Below are 24,851 nucleotides of genomic sequence, written 5' to 3' on the forward strand. Positions count from 1 at the left end.
GTTTGATGTTCAACGATTTATCTGATAAAAACATATTGAATCTAAAATTTCAAGCATCGGAGTTTATGAAATCACAAGATGTGCAGTAAAATTTGAAACATCAACCAAGCAATGTTCAAAAAAATGTTCCCTAAACTCTCATTTATTAGACTATTTTTTACTTGGGAAATATTTTTGCTACTATTTCACACAGATATCCCCAGCGCAGAGAATAATGTTTCTTCACGCAAAAGAAAAGACACTTCTTGATTGTCAGAAGTCCAGAAGATGAACTTCAATCCGAAACTTCGGTAGCGCTTGCGCAAATCATATCCGGCTCTTGTCCAACACCCTCGCTTCGATGTCCATGGAACGGACACGGCGGGACTCTCGTAAAATCTTGCCGGACTTCTCGCCGGACCCTGCACGAGAGAAGATGCTGAGCACTACCGCCGTATCCAGGAAACAATTTCGTTCACAGTCGGTGGCAAGTTCGGATCCAAGAAGTCCATATTTCACCAATTACTGGCTCAATTCTGCCAAAAACCACATTAACAGATCGCCAAGTGTTGCTTGTGTGCCACAGTACGATGCTTCTAGTACAGAACTTCGAAATTTTCGAGAGGGAGAAAGAAAAAAGAGGGGCAGGAAAGGAAATATACCTGGTCTCAATTTAACTTTATCCCCTAGTGATCCAAAAGCATCCACAATCCATCAACATTATTATCCTGAAGGAGGCTGGGGATGGATAGTTATGTGCTGTGCGTTGATATTCAACATAGTCGCAAGTGCCATGCAAATATCTGTAGGGTTTCTTGTTTTAGAAATCAGAAATCAGTTTCTACAAGGAAAGAATTCTCTGGAGCCTGGTAAGTAAGTTTCAGTATTTTAATTAATTTTTTCCTCTTGTATATTTGTGTTATGTAAGAGGTGCAATATCAAAATGTAAACATATGTTGGCATTGTTAGTGAAAAAAGGATGATTCTGTAGTGTTGTTCGTAAAAGAGCAGCAGGCAAAAAAAAAAAAAAAACTAACCCATTTATCATCACAACAGTATTTAATGGGAGAAATTTTTTATCACAAATTAATTGATAGGCCCCCCCCCCCACACACAAACATTATTTTGTTACAAAAATATTATTATTTTTTCTAATATTGAGATAAATGATTCTAAATAGATGATAGTTCAATGAATTATGAACTAATATGTTAACAATTCATTCATTTTCTAGCTTTTATATCAATTTTAAACTTAAAAAAAAGTTTAATTTTTTTATTATGTGTTGATATAAGTTTTTTCTATCTTTATTTGGTGTTTCGTGTAATGAAATGAACATGAACAAATCTAGGTGTAGTTAATTGTTAAGAAATACTTGTTTTTTTTTTTTTTCAAAATAAAAGTACATTATTACGTTTAGTAATGTTTCAAAAGATTCAAATTGTACTAAAATTACTTTGAAATGCATCTAATGCAGTACTTCTAAACAGAATAGTGTTCAGTTGAAATTTTTAGACTACATCTATGTCTAATAAAAGATTTAAAGTATGAGACCAAATCTTATTATAGCTTAGAAATGGTTTTAATTTTCAATATGTTTTAAAATATAATATATTTTAAAATATAATTTAAACAGGATGTCTCAACACTTACATATCGATTGCACTAGTTTAGTACGTTTATTAGATATTTCGTTTGTTAATAAGAAAACAAAATTGTACATCGATGTTAGTAAGAGCTAAATAAAACTTAATGTGCATGTAATTTGTATTTAATTTCAAGTTAGTTGTTTACGTTTTGCATATATAACGTTAAAACAATGTTGAAAATTAAAAGATAAAAGTGCAACGTTAAATTGCACAAACTTGCAACTACTTGCGGACACTTATTTCGGGGATACAAGAAACCATTTTAAGTGCAAACGAATTGAGCTGTGGTATGAAAAGACATTCGACGCATAGAGCAAAGCGGAGCGATAAACAGCAGCTCCTTATAACCTCGAAACACGTGTGGCAATTAGTTGTAAATTTTAACACTCTAAAGTTCTATTATTATGTTTTACTCTTCAGCAGAAAGGTATTTTTTATTTATTATCTACTAGTGTAAATATTGGAAATAGATTTATAAATGTTGGAATGAGTTATTACAGTAGAATTAAAATTCAAACACCATTGTAAAACTATAAAGTAGAGCTTTTTATAGATATATTACACGACGTTCTTACGATAGATTTCAGTTTCAAGGTCATTCACCATGACGGAATAATATTACGCGGGATAGTTTACCCGTATTAATAGTATTTTCAGAAAAATCCTGAAACACACCACTTTAGCTTGTTAAGATTTTTCAAACTTTCAATCATTATATGAATTTTTGTAATTAAATTTTAAGATAAAAGAATATATTACCCTCGAATATCCCAGTTATCCAAATTTTGGGGTAAATTTCACCCCCTTGAAAGTGTTTATTGCCGGTAAAAAAAAATATGTGTTCAATATTTTAAGTGTTCTATCGATGTGCAAAGTTCTATTCAAATCAGCGTGAGACACTTTGGTAGAGTTACTTAGAAGTCCGTTTTAAAATCTAAGTTTAACGTAATGCAAAGTTTATGGAATAAGTTATGGAAATATTGCATTACCGCGAGAGACACAAGTTAAAAGAAATATTTATTATTAAAATTATTTATTTGGGATGCAGATTTTGTGAATATTTGTGCTGTGATATAAAAATGCTCTTAAAACGTTAAATTTGAATTCGTTAAATTTAGTTGAGCCGATTTTTTCTTTAATTAAAACACAATTCGTATATAAAATGCATTCATGCTATAATAAATAATAGGAATAGAAGACTGAGCTGTTTTAATAAACTATTATTAAGCATTCCAAACAAGACAAGAAAAAATTGGAGGAATAAACTATGACAGAGAACTGTCAGTTTTGAAGTTGTTGCTTTAAAATCTTTCTATTTCAAGCTTCTTTTATATAGTACGCTGCAGGAAAATTTCTGCCCCAAATTCTATTAAATATACAAAAGTCCATGTTAAAACCGCAGCAGGTTTTTTTTTTTTTTTTGGTCGGTTCTCTTTAATTTATAGTATAAACAGAAGAATGTAAGTATAAACGTAAAAAAGCTTTAAAAAAATCTAACTCTTAAACATAAGTTCTATACGCAGTAGAACACATGCAATAAAAAGATTTTAAACTGATGCCAATTTAAAAAAATAAATCACAAATTTTAATAGCATATGTAGTATCTGAGGAGGCGCCATGCAAAAGCAAACAGATCCACAAAAATGCAAAATTGAGTTAATGACTGATTTTTATTTGTCAGCCTCATTTCTATATAGTAGTGTAGTTGGTTTCACCTCGAAAAATTCATATACTATTATTTCAGAGCTTTTAAAATTGACTTTCTGTGCATAAAAGGACGTATCCATACATGTGTCTTAGGCAAACAAGAACAAATCTACGTCAGCCAATGGGACGCTGTAGTTTGGTCTTGTGACTCCTACATTGCTCACAGGAATTCAATGTTAACTATAGCACTTTCAAGTTTCAACTGTAATGAAAAAGTAATTCCAGTGAGTTAAAAAAAAAATGAACCTTTTGCTCAATTGAAACCAACAAGTTTAAGTAATATAGCTAAAATGTTGATTACAAATCAAAATCTAAAGGATAATCGCGGTGGTGTTCGAACATGTAAAAAATCTGTAGGGAGAAAATTCTGTTCGAGAGTTTTTGAAAAAGCTAAAATATGACGAGAATGTCATTATAACCGCAAAACGTCGAAGAGAATTTATCTGCATTCTGATTTTTATGATGCAAAACTTTTCAAGTTATACAACAACTATGTTGATGCAACATTGCAAGTATTTTGTGAGTTTTAACATCGGCTTTAAATCACCAGCTAGTGATATTTGCAGTTATTGCAGCAGATTAGATTTCAAATTAAAACTACAAGGTTGTATATTATTTTGTTAATTTTTTTGGGAGTTTACTAAATAAATTGAGAAAACATATTGTCCAGGCAAAAGAGAACATATCCCAACCTAGTTCATGCAAAAAAAAAAAAAAAAAAAAAAAACATATCCACCTAGTTCAAGTAAAAAAGAACTCTTACAAAATTTAACGTTAAATAATTAAATAAATAGAATATTTCTATCAAAAAATGAAGTAAAATATTAACATTAGGTACAAACTGAACAATATGTTTTCTCGAAGTTTTTAAAAGTGGATTTGTTTGCTTTTGCATAACACTTTCTCATATATCACGCGCAAAAGTGAATACATTAAATTTCATTTTTTAGATAACCATTCCGTCAAATATGAAAGCGAGTTTCATAATGTGTATTTGAAACGGCAGTAACTTACGACAATGAACCAATAAATAGTTCTAGCTGAAAATCCTGAAACTCAAGCATATTTTTTAATGAAATTCTGTTCATTCAAATTTTATTACTCTAATAAATACCAGAAACAGCTTTTATAAAACAGTGGTGATTGCGGCTTTTGATTTATTTTCACAGCTCTAACGGGTCATAATATCAAAAATAAATTATTACAATGTTTAAAGCAGTATTTTCGTATGAAAAATATCTACTATATCTACATAATAATCCTTTCTGTCACATTCAGAGAAGTTATCTCTGCTAGAGAATGTCGAATACTATTTTTTGTGCTCAACTTCCTGAGAGTAAAGAAAAACTTTTAACGTTTTAGATAAGACTGTCATATTTTTACTCCTTTATGAAAGTGCGCATGGAATAATCAAGCACTTTCCACTCGTTTGCTTCAGTTTTTTTTTTTTTTTTTGCCACTCCATTTGTGCTTTAAATAAACTATAACACTGTAGACTTTTAAAAGCGTCTACGTTTTTAGCAACCTTAAACCTGATATTGCGCTGCATTTTAAGCTGTGTAATTTCAATATGCGATACATCAGCCCAATTTCGTTTAATTACTGCTTTTTGAGAACGAGTAGACATTTTTTTTTAAACAAAAATATTCTTAAATTACTTCATGAAAATAAAGATACCGAAAATGCGTGTCATCATTGCCATATACCTGCAGTTTTTGTGAGCAACGAACTTCACTACATCATAATTAGTTTCCATACAACCTATTGTCGCTAAGAAGAAGATGAAAAACTAAATCTAAGAATTTCAAAAGCATTATTTTAATTTTGGCAGGAGCTCAGGAGTTTTAGAGACTGGAAGCTCTTATACACATTTTTTTTAAAAAGACGAGAAAAAAAGCAAGTAAGATTAACTAATGCTATTTTTTTGTAATAAATATTGATTTTTTGCAATAAATATTGATTTTTTTTCTGTCCTGTTTTGTAATTATTTTTTTAAAAAGCGAAACGCTATAAAATAAATAAGTAACTTTAAAATGTATTAAATAGAAAAGTTCACACATCAAATTGTTGCCGTTCGAAATTATTTGATATTGTCTTGTTTAAGTTTAACAGTTAAAAACAATTTGAAAATTCATAAACGTTTGAAAATAATGTTTTCATTTTTCGTTTCATGAACAAATAAAACTCTTCTAATAATATCTTTTTTGCATAGCACTATGACATCTAGACACAACACTCTTAAAATGTCGTGAATAATTTTCCATCCCTTTCTGGAGAAAAATAATCAAAAAGTCATAGTTCTACTTAGAGAACATCGTATTCCCAAACTGAAGTAACGAATCTAAAATTTAAAAACTTTATCTATGAATACCTCAACATGAGTCTCTATTGCAATGTTACATGAGGCAATTTCAGCCAGTTGTAGTACTATTCATTCCCCGTTGAGATATTTCAGCGAAAAGTGAATTTTATTATATACTTTTAGACATTTATCATCTTCATTAAATAATTAATTCCACACTTATTACATGAACTTAGACATTAAATCTCGTTATTAGCCATTCTCACAAACTATGCCACTCTAAAGTGATTTAATTTCATTAGTTACATTTCCCTTCACTCTTACGAATCAAAAAAACACTTTAACTCAGAAATTGAGTATATTAAAAATACGTTAACATACTTTTAAAAACTTCGAATGGTATTAACTCAGTTATATTAGCAATCAAGCTTTTTATTTCTTCATCTAATAAAGGTTGATGTATTACATACAGCGGCTAGACAAGTAATTTGTTTTCTACCGTGCACTTAAAAATAGAGAATTTCACCCACTGAATAAAATGACAGAATAAACTTCCTACTCACTCTAAGTATTAAAGTTCTTTTTTCTAGAAAAATTGACTATTCTGTTTGAATTAATTATTTGAATAAATGAAAATAAATGAAATAAAGTAGTAGAAACACAATAAGTAACGAACAATATGTGAGTGCAATTATATATATATATATATGGTGTTATGTATTTATGTACCACTTTGTGTGCAGGAGAAAACCCAGTGGAATGAAAACAAATACATCAGCTCCGAAATTGATGATGCCAAAAAAAAAAAATGTAATATATTATCAAGTCACTTCACTAGCAATTTTGTGGGCGTTGTATAATTCATCATTTCTTCATCTCATATAACTTGATCACTGTGTATGTAGTTATGAACTTGATAAATAGCTACTTTTTTCCGTATGTTTCAAATTAGATGATTTTTAGGGGCGTGGTACATTTTCAGTGGCCATTGTTTCATCATTAGCGATATGTTTCACGCAAATAAATAGGTCATCAGAGGGCATTAAGCATTCCATGACTGTTATGAAGATGATAGTAATTGCATTTAGTCGGAAATAAATTTAAAAACATTTGCGACAATGGTTTTTTATGTGTTGTTTACATTTTAGTGTTTATTGTGGTTTTAGGATAACACATACTTCTTTTTTAAACCTATGTCTCTCAAAACGGTTAAGAGTTTAGTTCAAAAGTGCTATTATCCTTCCAAGTCTAATGTTTGGTTAAATAGTGATTTTTTCAAAATATGTATTCCTGCTGTTTATTATTTAATATTTTACCATTTTGTTGGTATAAAATAATAATTGGGTCATTCTACGTGAAATCAACGGAAAAAAATGCACTTTTCAGATTTACGATAAGTAATTTTAATTAAATTTACCGGTTTAATCTATCCATATTTTATGAAAAAAGATAACTTTCAAAGATTTTTCTGACCCTTAGTTTTTGTGTTATGCCCCCCCCCCCCTAAAGTACTCAGAAAATGGCAAAAATGAAAGTTTTGGTACTCAAAAAATTCATTTTGCTCAACTCCTGTCAGAACGAAAATGTCTTACTATATGTCATTTTAAAGGACTTTAAATAGACTTTCATGTGGTACACTTGGTAAGGTTATGCGAAATTACTATTTCAAGGTCATGAAAAATATTGTTTGATCTTGAATATTTTCGAAAGAATATTTTGTGACGTCGTGAGTCACAGAAGTAAAGATTACGAATCCAATCTTTTCATTAAATCAAGTCACACCACGAACAAGGAAGGACTAAACCCCTTTTTAAAATTAACGAAAAAAAAAAATTATTTACAGAAAAAAAAAATAATAATCGTTACATTGATGGGGTTACAAATTCAGGCAAACACAGTTGCCTCCGTGGTGGTCACAAAAAAAAAAAAAAAATCACGGTTTCCAACGAAACCGGAGAAATGCCTAAGGGCACCTGTTTCTCTCAAGTCCTAGAGCAATCTGCTTTCCAAAAGTGTGGATCAAGGTCTTTTTCGAAGACACGGGGCTTGTCAACTAAGCCCCCTTAAAATATCCCATTGGTGGAAACTTGGTGACGAACACTGCTACGTTGTTTTTGTAGAAGAAACCAAGGCCCGGATTCGTTGGTCGACCGGCGCCTCATTAACATGGAGCACACCTTCACGTCTGCGGTTTTTCGGCAACGACAAAGTCGGACACCGTCCAGGGCTGTCAGGCAAACTCGTCACACCCAATTTTAAAACTGTCCGAAGTGGTGCCAGACAGTCTAGTCCTTTATTTAGAAGCGGTATTCCAACAAAGGCACAAAGGCGTCGAAGAAATGGCTGTCTATGTCTCGTCAACACAGAGCTCAGTCGGCTGCTTGAAGAGATTGTTTTCACGAACTGGACTCGCGGCATTCAAAACGGGCACATATCTGAGGATGCCACAATTTTTTAAAAATCAAAAAACTCAATTTTTTGCTTAATAATGTAGTGTATGTGCGTTAAAAGTTTCAGAAAGGTATTGCAACGGGATCATACCTAAAAAGAATGAAACATTTAGGTACTGCAGAATATTGCAATTTCTCCCATTATACGGTTGCTAATCGATAAGCAGTAATTGAAACTCCGTCCGTTTACCCTTCTTTTCCAAGTGTAGTTTGTAAAATGTGTAGTTTAGAGTCCTAATATCTGATAAAATCACTATAGTGATGGGGTTGCCTCGCTGTTTAAAAACTTATTTAATTTTCTTAATCTTAGTAAACATGAATAAAGATTGGCGATTTAAGTGGAACGGCAGTTTTTTGTCATATCAGGAAGCAAATGTTGGTGAGATGGCGTGGATAGGACTATTAACATAGCTACTAGCAGCCAGAGCTAGTCTTCAAACGAACTACGGTAACACATGATTCCACAACACTAGTTTTATAGCTCAAATGAACAAATTAAGTCAATACAATTTTAGTGCAGTGCCATTTTACAAATAAATAAATAAAACAAAAGGCTTTGAAGGTCAGAAAAAACGATAAGGTACTTATAGAAATTTTTAAAAAATATTTTTTTTATTCCACTGAATAAGAATCAGGTATAAGTGAAAGCATTTTCCTTCTCAAGCAATACAAGAGTAGAATGCATGACAACTTTTCAGGGTGACCTTGAATGTTCAAAAAAGGTTGGACTCTGAATCTAAAGATGTGCCCGATGTTGGAATAGGGTTTGCTCAGACGAAGTAAAAAATCACAATGAAGTTTTTACATCATCCACATGGATTTTCAAGCTCCCTTACAACCCGGACTTCAAGTATGTTCTTAACACACAAATGAATAATGTTATTTCAAAAGTAGATCCCACGACAAGTCCGGCAAGAAGGATTTACAACTTCTCAAAGCAAGAAGTGCACTATGTGAATTTTAAGTTTTCAAGAATATTTTCCATTTGAAGTGAACTAAGTGAATCTCAAGTTTTCAAGAGTATTTTCCGATTTGCAATTTTTCCTCAAATACATTCGGAAGCCATTATTGTCTATGGCTCACAATTTCAAAAAGTTCAACTGTGATATAGTAAAAAGTCTTTCCTCATGAGCCTATTCCCTTCTCAATCTGAAATTTGGGTTTCTAATAATAGTGAACCGAACGGATTACCAGTTATTTCTTATCTATTTTCAATCGCATAGTGGGAGAGCTAGCAATTTTCTGCTGTTCCTAAATGTTTCATAGTTACTTTTCAGTGAGATACCATTGGCTTTCTAGCTTATAGGAGTAGGAAAAAAATGAATTTTTGTAGTATATCGAAATTTAATTTTTTGCCATTTTTTTAGTACTTTGTTGTATCTCACACAACGGTCAGAAAAAATCTAATAAAAAAACATTTTTTTTCTATTAATTTGTTAGTAGACTCAAACCTGTAAATTTTGTCGAAATTGATGATGGTTAGGTTGAGAGGTTCGTTGATTTGGCGTGGAATCATCCAATTGCTAACAGATAATCAAAATTTTGTCTCAATAACTATTACAGACTTTAAAAAAAAAAAAAAAAAAAAAGTTTCTAGTTTACTAGTAAAATTAAATATTTTTGAGAAATTGCTTTTCAAGTAATATCAAATAAATAATATACGTATATTCTATCAGGTATAGCGTGTCGTCACTCCCCTCTTATAAAATAAGATTTAAAAAAAGTACTAGATGTTGAGTATATTGACGGTAAAGCTACGGAAACTTAGATATTTAAATGAATAAAGAATTCTTACAGTTTTCATTAAACAGTTGAATTTCAGTTCTATATGAGTTTCAACTCGCTGATGCTCACGCCTCATTTTAGAGCTTTCTTTTCTCATTTGAGGGTACGCCACACAGGTCGAGAATACTAGCGTATTTTAGTGTGAATTGTATCACGACCTTATTTGAAAATTCAACTAAAACAAAGTGTCTCCATTTTTAATCTTAATTGTCTGAATGCAAGTTGAAAAAAAGAGAAGGTACTTTTCTGAAGATCTGCCACGCGACTCTGACTATGCAGCACGCGATGCTTCCAATATTATTTCCAATTTATTTTTTACAACGTGAAAATGATTTCGGACATGAGTCCGGTATTCTGCTTTTGTGCCGAAGAATAAGTGAAAAAATTGTAAAATAAACCCTAAAAAGATATTGGTTCTGATGATTTTTTTAAATATTTTTGGAGAGAATACCCCCATGAGTCTCCCAACTTGCTCCAAATGTTCATCCTTTTGAACTTTGCCCGTGTCAAGCCCCTCAGTAGAATTTTAATGGTTGATATAATGCTCTCTTCCAATCCAAATAAAAATAATGGCTATGAAACTGTCGAAAACTTAAAAAAAAAAAAAAAAATGGGTGGTGCCATTTGCAAAAAAAAGTGGGACGTGATGGGGGAAAACGATGTTCATATTTGGGTTAAGGGGATCATTTTACATAAGAATCAGCAAGAATGGTGTCAGAAATGTAGCTAATCGTATTCATTAGTTTTCGAGGGAGTAAACTGAATGGCAGTTTGCCTAAAATATTTGATTGTTATGTCATTAATTTTTGTAAAATACAGTTTATACAGGAAATCTAAATATTCTCCAAATGTCTTGAAATTTGCACACCATAGTTTTTTGACTAATTGGCACGTTTTTACATATCTAGCTATGTGAAATTCAAAAAAAAAGTTTTTTCGCTCCACTCTATTGTGAAATATATTTGTGTTGGAGCTCTCAAATCTGCGACTCAATCCGCTTTTTAAGCTTAAGCTTTTTATGAATAGTTTCCCGAGATAGTCCTTCGCATTTTCCAATTATTTGGTTACCAGGGTTTTACTCTGCTCTGGGAAGGTAAACAGCAGTATCTGCAAATTTTTATTTTTCATTTTTTTATATTTTTGTTATTTATTTTGCTTCAGCTTTAATGTACAAACTAATTGGCAAATTTTTACATTTTAAGCTATTTGAAATTCAAAAGAAAAAAAGTTTTTTTTTCGCTCCACTCTATTGTGAAACATGCTTGTGTAGGAGTTAGTGAACATGCGACTCAATCCACTTTTCAAGCTTAAACTTTTTATGGATGTTAATGAAAGTGTTGTTATGGAATGTTAATGAAAGTGAAATATAGCTATAACTGTTGACTAAATGTAACTTAAAAAGGAAGTGCTATCAAATCAAGAGTTTAAAAAGAAAATCTGCTTTGAGTTCTTTAATGCATTTTTTGCTGTATTGATTTACTTTTTCTTGTTACAAGAATGTAAATAAAGAAAAACGATTCCTAAACCGGAAAATTTGTCCAGATATATTCAAGCCTACTTTCTCAAACAAGTAACATCGTATTTACGATACTTGTTGTCAAAATTCTCCATTGCCTATTATTTCATATGACGCAGTGAGCAGCAAAGGAATGTAAGTACTAAATTTAAAATTTTTGAGATAACCAGTACAAATAATAGGGTGTCCTCTCTTACGTCATGAGGCAAGAGACAGTAATAGTACCCGTGGTAGGTACTGTTATACAGCATGAGTTAGAAAAAGAAATTAAAATCTACCTAGGATCTGAACTTTAAATGCGCTTTACTCAAAACTTTAAATCATCCACTTACATCCCTTTGCTTCTCGCTGCCTCATATGTTCTTCTTCTTAACTAAAACACTTGATAGAAAGCATCCCAACTGAAATTTACCTTTTGAATTTAATCTATTAGCTAAATTAATTATATTTTTAATCAATTGACATTGTAACAAAAGTTTAACTTTAGTTCATATCCCTAAAAAAAACGAACTAGAATTAATCTTAGTTAATCCATCTCTAACAAAGTTGATGCTTTAATCTTATAGAATAATAGAACAGCCTTCTTTTTACCCGACTGCGCGTGCGCGACGCAAAGGAGTGTAATGTCTATGTATGTATGTCTGTTCCTACGTGGCGTTCTAGGGGCTAAACGCCTTGGCCAATTTTGGTAATTCTTACGTCAATCGATTTGTCTTAACCTTGGAAGTGTCGCTAAACACATGACAGTAATCAAAATTCACCATATCAACAACCAGTTGCAATATTTTGTCAGTTCGGGATCGGCGCACGTTGGGTGTTGCACACTGTGTCGCACGCTACCTGCGTGCGACAAATGCAGGTAGTTTTCGCTGACTGATTTTTTTTTGTTTACGAAGTCTACTAATTGGAGTCTCAGTGGCCGAGGGGTCTAAGCGATTGCTTCTCCTGCTTGAGGCGGTGGGTCAAGACACCCTCGCTCCGGATGTACTTTCCCCTCTTTCTGATGTAAATTCTTTAATGTGTTCTCAAGGGCGGATTCAGGGGAGGGTCAAAGGGTCAGCTGACCCCCCTGTGACAAAAATTTTAATATCATTTTTACTAAGCTTCAAATTTTTAGATAAAAAAAGTAGCAATGGAATCAATGTTAACCCCTTTTTTTTCTTAGTTCTCTCTGGTATATCCTTTCAAGGTCATAATTCAGAGTAGTGACTGGGTTCGTTTATTGAGCTATTGCTATTCTGAGAGTTTTGTTAACTTTCAAAAGAAATAATCATCTCTAATGAGCTTAACGCTTTTTCAGACAACTCTCTCATCTCAAATCACATGTCGTATCGAGAGCAGCCTGTTTGCTTAAAGAAATATGACTTTTGAAGAAAACTTGCGGGAATATGATCCATGGCGTATGTTCCGCCATTAAAACACTTAGAAGAGGAGTGTAGTTTGAAAGGGTTTTGATATTATCCGGGGGGAGGGGGGAAACTTCGTAGTATATGAGGGGTGCCATGGGGGATGGACACCCCTGCTTAATTGATACCTCTTTATGTTGGAGGTATAAAGCTGGCCACTGAAACTTGACCCCCCTTAAGAAAATCTCTGGATCCGCCCCTGTGTGTTCTTTATATGTATTCTGTAAAGTAATTAAAAATATATTATGCGTAACGAAGGCAAAACATTCAAATTGTAGTCCTCATCAAAATAAACCCGTGCAATAAGCACCAAAAGAAAGAAAGTCTAAATAACGGGGGTCATTCAAATTTTACGGGGTTCCTTGAATCAGAAACGAATGGACCCGACTGTTGATCCTTTTATTTTCCTTTCGAATTTATGATTTGTCTTATCTGTGTACGGTTATAAAACTATTTCAACGGTGTAGTTATTCAGTAGTACTTAATAACATTCTAAACTACAGGGCTTAGACATTTTTCTTTTTATTTTTTTTTTTTGGTTTTTACGCAGTCGGGTTTTTTGTTTTTATAATAACTATTTTTTATTATAAAAAATATTAATTTAGCTTTCTTGTTTCGAAAATAAAAATAATTGATATAAAGGGAAAATACTGTTTTATAAACTTTTTCATACTATTTAAAATAAAAATTGAACTACGGTAACAAAAAATAGTTTGTGTCTGAATCGGTTTATTTGTCCTCGTCAATTTATCAAGTGCTTTTGTTATAGGGTTGCAACCTCAAATTGGCTGCAAATGAGAATTTTTTTCCCTCGTTCATCTTTTCCATTTTCTTTCCCTTCCAGTTGTCGTAGTAGCAGTATCCTCAGCAATATCTTTACTTCTGTCACCCATCGTCGTGGCTCTTTGCAAGAGAAAAAGCATCAGACTATTGGCTATCTTTGGAGGAATCGTCACGTCACTAGGATGTCTATTTACGTCTTTTGCTTCCCAATTGCACCAATTATACCTGAGTTGTGGACTCTTTATTGGATCAGGAGATTGCTTGGCAAGGGAAACTGCCACTATCATTGTTGGTCAATATTTCAAGAAAAGGCGGCAGGAAGTTGAGATGATATTTCTCATGGGTTACGGAGTTGGTATTGCCACCATTCCTCTTCTTTTCAGTTATTGGATCAGGTAAGAAAAAAATTTAGTTTCAATCTATCTTTCTCATCATAGATCTGTTAGCTCTTTCTGTCTTACCTTGGCCATTAATAACAGCTAAGCTGTAGGACTTTTTACTGTTTTGATATTGAATTTGTAAGGCATTTCTATTTTATTTTTATTCTCTTGAGAAACTATTGTCTGTCTTCTTACAATTAATGAGTAAGTGAATATTACTTCTTATTAATTGCAAAAAATGTTTGAAAGAGCTCAGTCATTACGGAATGACTGAGCTGGCGGTGTATTTTATGTACGTATTACTGGTGTTTCGTAATTTCAATTTCTCTTGACTTTTGAAGTTAATATTTTCATAAATAATAGTTAAACAAATATGTTGCATCGTCTTTTTTTTTTGTAATAGTGTCTACGCTTAAGCTAACGAAGCTAAAAAATATGGCAAATATTAGTGAGAAAAATGACTGAGGTAGTCAGGTCATAATAGAAATTTGCAGAATGCACGAGTTTAGAGAATCGAAAACAAAGCATAGACTGTAAGCCAGCAAGCTCCATCACAGGTAAGAGACAATAAAACAACTTTTAAAAAGGCAATAAAAACCTTCCCTATTTACCGGCAGCATTTGGAGTTAGTCTTTTTTTTTTCTAGTGATATAGCTTGAAATATTAACTAAGTTTAGAAAAAAAAAAACCTTTTTTTTGACAATATGTCGAATTTGCTGGTTTACAGTCTCTGCCATCAGTACGCACATAGACAAACATACGTACACACATACATATACGTTTATTTTTTTAAATGATAATAACATAACAAGTTTTGTTATTCTTATTTTTCCCGTTACATTAGTTATCAATAGAACTTTTCATAGCTATTTCACACATCTATTTTCTCATATTTCATATAAATATCTAAATTGTTAAACTAAAATAAGACATTAAAGAAAATGAATAAATTGTGATTTTTCATAGCTTCTAGAGAAAAGGTATTTATATATTTGTAAAATGAGATTGACTTTTGTCATATAAAAAAATGAAGAAAGCTAACTTTGTTATTCATAACTTCTAAGGAGGAAGAACAAAGGAGGGGAGGTGAAACAACTGGTTTTAAAATGTTCGAAAAACAAAATTTAGTTTGATGTGCTAGAGCTTTTTAAAAAAGTAATTCAACTCCACAGCACACAGCTCCTCTCTATCCTCCTCTTCATAAGATCAACTTACGTTTTGTAAAACATCCATCGACCAAATAAAGTACTGGTATAATAAAAAAAAGAATAATAATAGAAGAATAGAAAAATTATAATTGCTTTATTTCATGATTGTTTTTACTTAAAACAAATGTTGATCTACTAATTTTTAAAGATATTTAAAACTGAAAAAAAAAGAAGAAGAGATTTTCAACTTCCGCACATTTTACTTACAATTACTATTTTATTGATTTCTACAACAATTTATAATTCAGAAAAATGATTTTTTTTTTTTTAAATAAATTTAAAAATACATTTTTTTACCTTATCGTTGCCTCAGAGCAACAGTAAGGTAACCAATTCCAGGAATAAGAGTAAGATACTGTTTCTTTAATGCGACGATATGACTCAACTTTTCTGCTATGAGCTTGCATAAATTTAATTGACAATACAGATTTTAGTGAAATAGATAAAACACAAAACATTCAGTAAAACGCATAAAATTCTATTTCCATCACTTATTTGGTTTTTACTAATCATGCATCAGTCTGTTGCGGTAATGTAACAACAATGTTATAAAACTGAAATTTTTTTTAACATTTCAATAATAAATAAATATTCTCTAACGGACTCATACGCAATGCAGTACCATTAAAATAATAATCCGATGAACTTTCATTTATCTAATAGTGCAACATAAATTTTTTTGAAAATGAAAGAGCAGATAAATTTTGAAGCTCAAAACACAAATACTGATTAATGTAATCTGTTAATGTATTTTTTTTTTTGTTCAATGAAGACAAAATGCATTCATCACACATTATTTCATAACTCTATTGTTCATTTTCTAATTCATATCAATTTCATATGGTCAATATTTCTTTTAGGCTACTACCAACGTTGCTTTCATCACTTGTGGGTCATTAGCAATGAGCTAAAATTTTCAAAGTTGCTTAAATTGTCGTTAACACTCAATACTTATCTGAATGATTTGTTTTCTTACAGAACTTTGGGATGGAGACGAGGACTGCAGATCTTGGCCGGATTACAAACTGTCACGTGTTTTGTCGCCATTTTATACAGGCCGGCATCTCTGTATCATCCTCAAAGAAGAGCAATTCTGCACATCAAAAGTCTTCAAAAAAGATCTAAAGCAAAGGATAAAACACCTGTTGTAGAGAAACGGAAGTTTTTGGATTTTTCAGTTCTCAAATCAAAAACTGTTCAGATTTTGATCTTTGCTAGTGGAATCACTGCATTTGGAATGACTTCTCCCTTTACTTTACTGGTAGCAATATTTATATTGATAGTTTTACTTCATGATTAAATATTTTTAGTGTATAATAAAAGAGTTTTAAAATTGCACATACACACACAAAGCCACACTCTCATATATATATATATATATATATATATATATATATATATATATATATATATATATATATATATATATATATATATATATATGGGTGATTATCCCAGTTTTAGGTTGTATCACAAAGACTAAGAGTTACGATAAAAAAAAATTCCAATTAAGAAAAAAATATATATGATTTTGTGTAACATAATAAACTAAATAACATCAAATATGCATTGAAACATATATTTAAATTAACCGCATGCACATACGTTTCACGGTAGGAATTCACGGTAGGAATGCAGTTCCGCTTCCCGTTCCGTGAGGTTGGTGGGCAGGAGTGGTTGCCTCTAGTAATGTTATAACTTATTTTGTGGTTATGCTGTTCTAGGCCTTAATTCAGTTATTTTTACAATGACATTTTTGTTTTAAACTTAAATATAGTGAATAAAAAATTTTTAAATTTTTACCAGTTAGTTACCCCCCCCCCCCAAAAAATAAAAAAATAAATTAAATAAATAGGAGGTTTGACTTAAAAAAATATAAAACTGATTAATTGCTTTATGCTCAGGACCACTTTAATATATATATATATATGTGTGTGAGTGAGTATATGTAGTTTTCTATGTCTGTGTTCTGTACGGATACAGAGCGTTGTCTCTGTTTTTTTTTTTTTGATAGAGCAAAGGTTTATTTTTTAATACAATAGCTGGACCGTCATTTCTTTTACAACTAAATGGCAAGAGAACGCTAAGCTTTAACGATTTTATTAATTTCACCTTAGTATCCATTATTAATTAGTCGCATCACAAATATGATGAAAGTTTTCAATAATGAATTTACGCACCTAATTGATTGTTTTACTAGTGAACAGAACCACTGTCACATTTTAAACGTTTTGTATATTATTTGCCTGCATATTTTATTATCAGTATATTTCAGTAATGCACTGCGAGCTGATTATTTGTACGTATTTTGATAAATATAAACATTTATAACACAGAAAAACCTCGTAGCTACAACGATAAATTCCTCTATAAAAATATCATGGAGTCCCCCTTAATTTGTGTGTAATATAATGTGAATTGCCCTTTAAGGTGAATGATAGTCATCGTATTTACAACTTCTGCAAAACTATGTTTCTCCGAAGAAGGATTGTTATGTCCTATCCCCATTGATAACTCAGCTTCCAATGTCGTTCATTAAAAGAAAGAACATTTTCTCATTTTTTGTCATGTGAAATTGTTTTGATAACTAACCAACCAATATTTAATGCTAGGCAATTTAGTGCTTCCTTCTTAGAACAGTTTTCATGCGTTATGATTTGATTATGTTTAAAAATACATTATTTTGGTCATGAATGTGTCAAATAACTAATAAAATGTCTTTTAAATGAAAACTTTATCATCTCTCGACGTGATGACAGATATCAAAGTATAATTAATTGCAATTGTTCCTTAGGTCTTGTTGCATAGAAGGCTTCACTGTATTTTAAATTTAACTTTAAAAAGACAGGTTATATACAAATATACTCACTTTCAAAAGTTAGGAATAGTAAATACATAGTTAATATACATAAATAGTAAGTATACAAGCATACTCACTTTCAAAAGTTAAGCATGAATCGGTATAAATACATCCTCTCACTCACACTATCTCTGCAACATATTGCAACTTCTACATCACTGCTGGATTTTTAGGTTTGGGGGCCCATTGCGATGAATTTTTGGCTATCCATGGCTTTTACACGTGGAGATTAAACAGTACAGCAGCAATAGGGGCCGGGTGGAAATAAAAGGCCCGGCATGAGAAAAGTGAGATAAAACTACTTTTTAATCGTAAAACTCACAAAAGTTCAAAGGGGTCCAGCATGATCTGGCAAAAATGTGGACTGAAATAAATGTGGGTTCGAGACAGCCCCTTGTCTACCACTCTTCATGGGACCCTTATGTTACCAATTCAGATTGGCTTCAGGAAATTAGCATTTTTTATTTCCGTGCTTAGCTTTTAGAAGTGAGTATATTTCTATTACTTTCTTCGGTTCACCAAAAGAAAACTAGACACTCGACAACGCGAAATGCTCTGGTCAGATGTAATCACAATTTTCTTTACAAATTCGTATAGTTCGGCTCTAGTTGGTGGAGCTATGACATTGACAATATTTACCTTTTTTTTTCGAGAAATAGAGAAGGGCGATAGGAGCGGGATTGAGAAGGAATACTACGAATAAAAAGTACTACAAAGGCTTCCCAACTCATTAAAGCTCCAATTACCCTTCCCTATCACCCGCAAAAGAGGTAAATATTGTCAATGACACAGCTCAACTAACCAGCGTCGCACTATAAACTCCTTGTTTGCAAACAAACTTAGTTCTCTTCTTGTCTCTTTTCAGGTTGAAGAAATGAAACGTGATGAGCTCGACATGAAAAGTATATACCAAGTTCAGATAAATTTAGGGATAGCTATATCATTAGGTACAGCAGCTTTTGGACTGATTGTCATCAAGAACAGTGTCCAGTGCATGATTGCAAAACAGTACCTCTGCCAAGCAGCAGGTTTCTTTCTCAGTGGTTGGTTTCTTGCCTACCCGACTCTGACTGGTTTCTATGGATACATATTATTTGTTTGGATATACGGCATCTTTTATGGAGGGTACATCTATTCTTTTAAACTCTGTGTCTTTGAGAAAGTTCGAGCTAGAAATTATGCAAGAACGTGGTCTTTTCTGCAATGGAGCCAAGCAGTTCCAAGCTTCATCGGTATCCCTGTCATCTGTAAATGCTTTTATTATAACTATTATTTTCTGTATCATGTATGGGTAGTTCTCTAGAAAGGTGGAATTTCTTGTCCCAGGCTCAATGTAACCATAGAAAAGTGTTTTATGTTTCTCTATTATTATTTCTTTTTTCAGTGTAAAAAAAAAGGGAAAAAAAAGAAAGATAGAAAAAGAAAGAAAGAAAATAACAGGCATTTACCAGTGCTAAATACAGGATGACAAGAAATAACTTGAACACGCATGATATATTATAATTTTTAAGCTAATGAAAATAATACGACCAAACTTCACAATAAATATGAATACATTATTTCGTTTCATATATTAACTAATTTTCAAAGTGGTATTCAACGGTATAGTTAAATTCTCAAAGTACGTATTGGATTATTTAAAAAAAAAGTTGAAAGCATGGTAACTGACTGAAATACTTCTTTTTAAAACGTCAGTAAGTTACCATGTTTTTAATAAGTATTTAAAAGTCATTCAAAATGTATTTTGGAAATTCAACTATACCATTTAATTCAGCTTAAAAAATAGAATATTACAGGGCGAAAGATCGTTTGCACAACATGTATTTTGCGTTGAATGTTACAAAATACGTATTGTTTTCTTCAAAAATGTGAGTTACCCGTGGAATTGCCCAATTTTAAAGGAAGCTTCTTTTTTTGCTCAACTGCATACATTAATATGTTCTTTGCATAGTAAAAACATGTTTCCAGCATTTTGCGTCATTACCATCCAGCAGTTTTTACAAGCTTTTATGACCACTAGCTGCAACTAGCAGCTCAAACAACTTTCAGTTTTCGTAGCAGCCATCACAACTTTGTTGATACAACAAAAATTTCGTGGGTGGAAATTTCTGATTCCTAATTTGTCGTATTTAATATCAAAGTAAATCGAAAATTAGTTAAGGTTGTCATTACTGTCCTTACTCATATTGAATAACTTTAATATTATTGTCAATGTTTTTCTCTTTATGTTGATATTCAGTGAACCTTTCTTAAAATATGTAAAGGTTTAAGCCATATTTTATGTCTTGTCAGGTGAAACAATTTAAAATGTCATTAACATCAAGCGCAAAAGTTTTTAACATGTGGATGGTATAGATAGACTCGCGCATAAAATTATATTCAGTGCATTATTTCTAATAATTTACATACATGAGTTTTTTAATTTAATTTTTTAGACTGTAGATGTTTTATTTTATACGTTTAATTGAAACACATTGGATAAATTATTTGATGAGTAATTTCAACTTCTTTAATGATTTAGGAGCATTTTTAGTCCACTTATTTTGATTTTGGATCATAAATGAAATGGAGTATTAATTAATCAATTGATTCATGAATCAAAATCAAAGAAAACTAAGGAAAAAGTGCATTAGTAAAATTTGTCAAATTTACAAATTTATATATATCACTAAAATATCTCTGAATCTCTCAATATCTCTAAAATAAATGAAGATGTTTTGTGAACTTTTGTAGTTTAGCAAAAATACATACCTTTTCTTTCTAAAAAATGCTGAAATTCTTGTGAAAATTTGAGAAATTAGAGCGCAAAATAGCCATTTTTCAAGAGAACCGCCTGTATGAATTCTATAAGTGAACGCTAATTTCTGGACAAAAATGCACCTGCCTACAAACTTGAAGGAAAGCACATGTGCTAGGTTTATATAAATTACAATTAGACGAGAGTACTGCCTTGGGAGGTTAAAGGGCCGGATTACTCTTGTTTTTTTTTTTTTTTTTTTTTAAAGATTCCTCGAGGCACTGGGTTCAGTTCCTCCATGATATTCCGGTTCTTGTGTCGATGTCTTATTGCACAATTGCCTACTGTACTCTGCAGAGCTCCGATACTGTGGACTTAAAATACACTGACGTTGAGGAGAAACCCCAGAAATCCAGGAAAATAGTTTCCACCAGGATGCAAACCCTGCCCGGTTGCGTGATAAGCGCACACGCTATTTGGACACCACAGCAAAAGACAGAAATTTATCAAAATATTAGTTATAATAATTCTGAATTAAATAATGCATTTTGTTCAGACATGACTTAAAGCATACGAATGAGGGAATACTCGACAGGTCGAGATCTCTCCAATACCTAATGTCAAAATCTCCCCGAATTGCATATTTTTTGTAAGTGATACTATAGTTCGTCCCTCTAACTACGAACACATTTTGCGCTCACAGCCATGTTTCTGAATGTCTGATTTTTCTAGCCAGTCACTTAGAACTTGTCAGAGGCGAAAGACATCGTCTAAATTACCTACTGTTATATCAATGTCAATCTCATAATTCAAGCTTTGTAAACTGGAAGATCTTACTTGATGCACATTTAATATTTAATACATTGCTCAATCTCTGTATTTTGAGGAGCTTCAATTAACAACAATGCACATTACTCTTGAGTAACTCCTATACAGTGACCTGCATACACAACACTAGCAGAATGCAGACTTTTTTTTTTAAAAAATGGAGCTTTCCTAAAAGTGCTAAAAACTCCCGGGTGTCGAAATATCTTTAAATTACATGGCAATGATTCGCTCTTTTCTGGATGAAGGAAAGATGACCAACATGAAGTGGGACCGATTGGAAGAAAAAAAAGGCTGGAAGTCTTCTATTCCCAGATAATGATCAATGAAGTTATCTTATATAATTGGCCCAATTCTAGTGTGTCATAGGTGCTTTGAAAAGTATTTTCTCATTTTCTATTAAGCAATATTTTCATGAAAAAAATGATTGTTTATTTAGACTAAAATAATTTCTTTTTCGTATAAATTTATACTAGGATGGAGATGACTTATTTGACTAATAAAACTAAGACTGTATATGTGTGCTTCAACTTTAATGCAAACTTTATCAAACATACATAAATGCAGGTTAGAAATGCAAATTGTAGTTCAAAAAAATAAATAAATAAGTTAAATTATAAATTTTTTCTTAGTCAAAAAATGCTTACATTGTAAATGTTTTGCTTTCTTGGGGGTGGGGTGGGGAAGGGGGGAGAGACGAAATAAATCCTAATATTTCTTGTAGAAAAAAAATCTGATGCTAAAAATTTGAATTCAATGTAACGTTGAGTTTAATAACAAAATTGTGAATTAGCACAGCACCAGCAAGTTTTACTCTTTTGGATTAATGTATTTCTTTGTATTTCTTTCCACCAGAGGATACATAAATGTGGGAAACCATATACTTAAACATATTCGATCTTTCTTTCCTTTTCAGATCATCTAAACGAAGTCCTTGGATCGAAGCGTGGATATTACATTTCCTCTGCAGTGGTATTCCTCGGAAGCATGAGTTTGTTCTTCATAGACATGCACAAGAGTCATATCAGAAAACAAAAGCAACTTGAACTCGAAAACAACGCTGAGGCAGCTTTGAAAAGAGCAGCTGAAGCTAAAAGGTTGTCCCAGGATACATTGGCAGAGATACCCGCACCAAAAGAATACGGAGACTTACGGAAAGCTCAAGAACTGACATGCGTATCAGAGGAAATGTTGGTGGAAAATTGCATGGAGGATTACATCGACGATTGCATTACTTCTTGCAATAAAGAGGAGAAATTCCTGATGCTTAGTGAGTTTGAAAACAATCTTTTTAAAACGGATGAAACGCTGGAAAAAGGATCCGCTTCAAGAGATTACCCATGTAATTCGGAGAATTGCCACTATTGCCCAGTTTGTTCCCGTAATGACGAATTTAGAGGTGCTGATCGATTGTACTCGCCTCGCAAAATGTTAAAAGCGATTAGTAGTATTGATGTAATAGATGAAGTGACTTCCCTCTAAGGATACTTTCAAATCAAAAATGTCAATCAAAACCAAAGATGTTGCGTAGAAGTTAGTTGTAAATAAATATTGATGTTTCAGAATATCTCTTGAGAGATCGATATATTTGTTGGGGGCAAATCATTTTGATATTTGTTAACTTCGTTGATTCTTGAAAAAATAAATACTGTTTTCGGATTCATGCATTGTTTTATTGTAAACCAATTTGGTTTCTTAAAGTACGACTTTCTTAGTAAAAGAATCGTTGATGTACTTGTATATAAATAAAAATAGAGTCGGACCTCCACATATCGATGTAGCAAAATTCCAGAAAAAAATTCCATTTAAAGAAATTTCTTTATAAGAATAGAATATTTCTGCACGAAACTCAATTTTTAATTTATGTGCGATCCACATTACATGACAGTTAGTAATTAAAATATGAATCAATTAGAAAATATTTATTAAGGGCAAGAAACTTTTAAAAACAATTATCTTAGTATGAGTAAAGTGAGAAACCAACGTAGATAAAGCAGAGAATTTGATTTTTTTTTTTTTTTTTTGAGAACTTGTGCTTTATCTATGTTGGTTTCACAATTTATTCATATTTTATTGCAAAATTCATTAGACCATTTTGTATTGGATCATCTTAGTAGTAGTTATCCTTTTTTTTTTGGAAAAAAATATCTTCTGTCCTAGAACGTCTTGCTGAACCGTCAGTTTAGCAAAGAAACGTTCCTATTTGTTCAGTTAACTAAAAATTCCATCTTTTACATTTTCTACGAACTAAAGTTCAGGACATTTTGTTTCAAACATCTTTTGCATTTATTTTAAGATGGCTAGGAAACGTTTACAGATTTTCACAGAAACTAAGCAGATTTAGGAGTTAGGAGCAACCTTTAGGCAAAAGGAATAGCAAACAATTTTTTCACAAGACAGGACACAATCGAAATTCTAAACGACATATAGAAATTTATAACTTCCTGAACGAAACAACCACTTGTTGATCCATCCATCAATCCCAGTTGACTTGTGGGGTTTCGTAGAGACCGTAACTGAATTTCCCCTTTCTTTTGACCTTAATTTTCATGGGGTTTGAGGTCTTAAGTTGAATAAAAACTCCCACTATGTCTTGAGAAATGTTTTTATACATAGAGATTTCTTCGATATAGAGAAACGGTTTTCCTATGTAATGAACATGGAGATTTGGTAAAAGTTCAATATGCAGAAAATTTCGATATGAGGAAATTCAATATATGGAGGTTCGACTATACTGCTTCTACGTAGATTACTATTTCCGTAAAGATTAACGTACAGAGACCAAATTTCAACTGAAATTATAATCAGCCGCTTTCATATTTTGAAGAAAGAAAGAAGCACAAAAATGTTAGAACACATTAATACTTACTACTTCAGTTTAAAAAAGAAAATACTTGAGTAAAAAAAAATTTCAGTAAAAAAAATTGTTTACTCTAAGAAGAGAAACAGTTCGGCATTATTATTTGTTGACTAGTTTCGAGAGGTTTACCAATTGCACTTGACCTGACTAAATCTCTTAAGTACAAAACAAATAGAAATATCAATTTACTTCCATTATAGTTATCTGTTTTTAATTTTAAAGAAAAATAAAACACAACAATGTTTACCTTACTTTTTTATATTTTTACATTCAATCTTTAGCACGTGAATGGTTTAAATTTTTTCACACATAGTCGGGTAACGGCACCAGTAACAGACAAGGGTCCAGTAACAGACAGTGGTCCAGTAACAGATAGTCGTATGTTTAGATTCAACTAAAGAGAA

The 24,851-nt window shown here is 31.9% G+C and overlaps 1 protein-coding gene across 1 annotated transcript; it reads left to right on the top strand.

Moving 5' to 3' along the window:
* Positions 1 to 346: 346 nt before the first annotated feature.
* Positions 347 to 23,209, top strand: LOC129231022 (monocarboxylate transporter 2-like). Its single transcript, XM_054865268.1, has 5 exons — positions 347 to 848; positions 13,639 to 13,972; positions 16,144 to 16,426; positions 18,891 to 19,272; positions 22,504 to 23,209. Exons 1-5 carry the CDS (start codon positions 347 to 349, stop codon positions 23,067 to 23,069), a joined length of 2,067 nt encoding a protein of 688 aa, XP_054721243.1. The 3' UTR covers positions 23,070 to 23,209.
* Positions 23,210 to 24,851: the final 1,642 nt, after the last annotated feature.

This window comes from Uloborus diversus, chromosome 10 (genome assembly GCF_026930045.1).
Source record: "Uloborus diversus isolate 005 chromosome 10, Udiv.v.3.1, whole genome shotgun sequence".
Classification (NCBI taxonomy): domain Eukaryota; kingdom Metazoa; phylum Arthropoda; class Arachnida; order Araneae; family Uloboridae; genus Uloborus; species Uloborus diversus.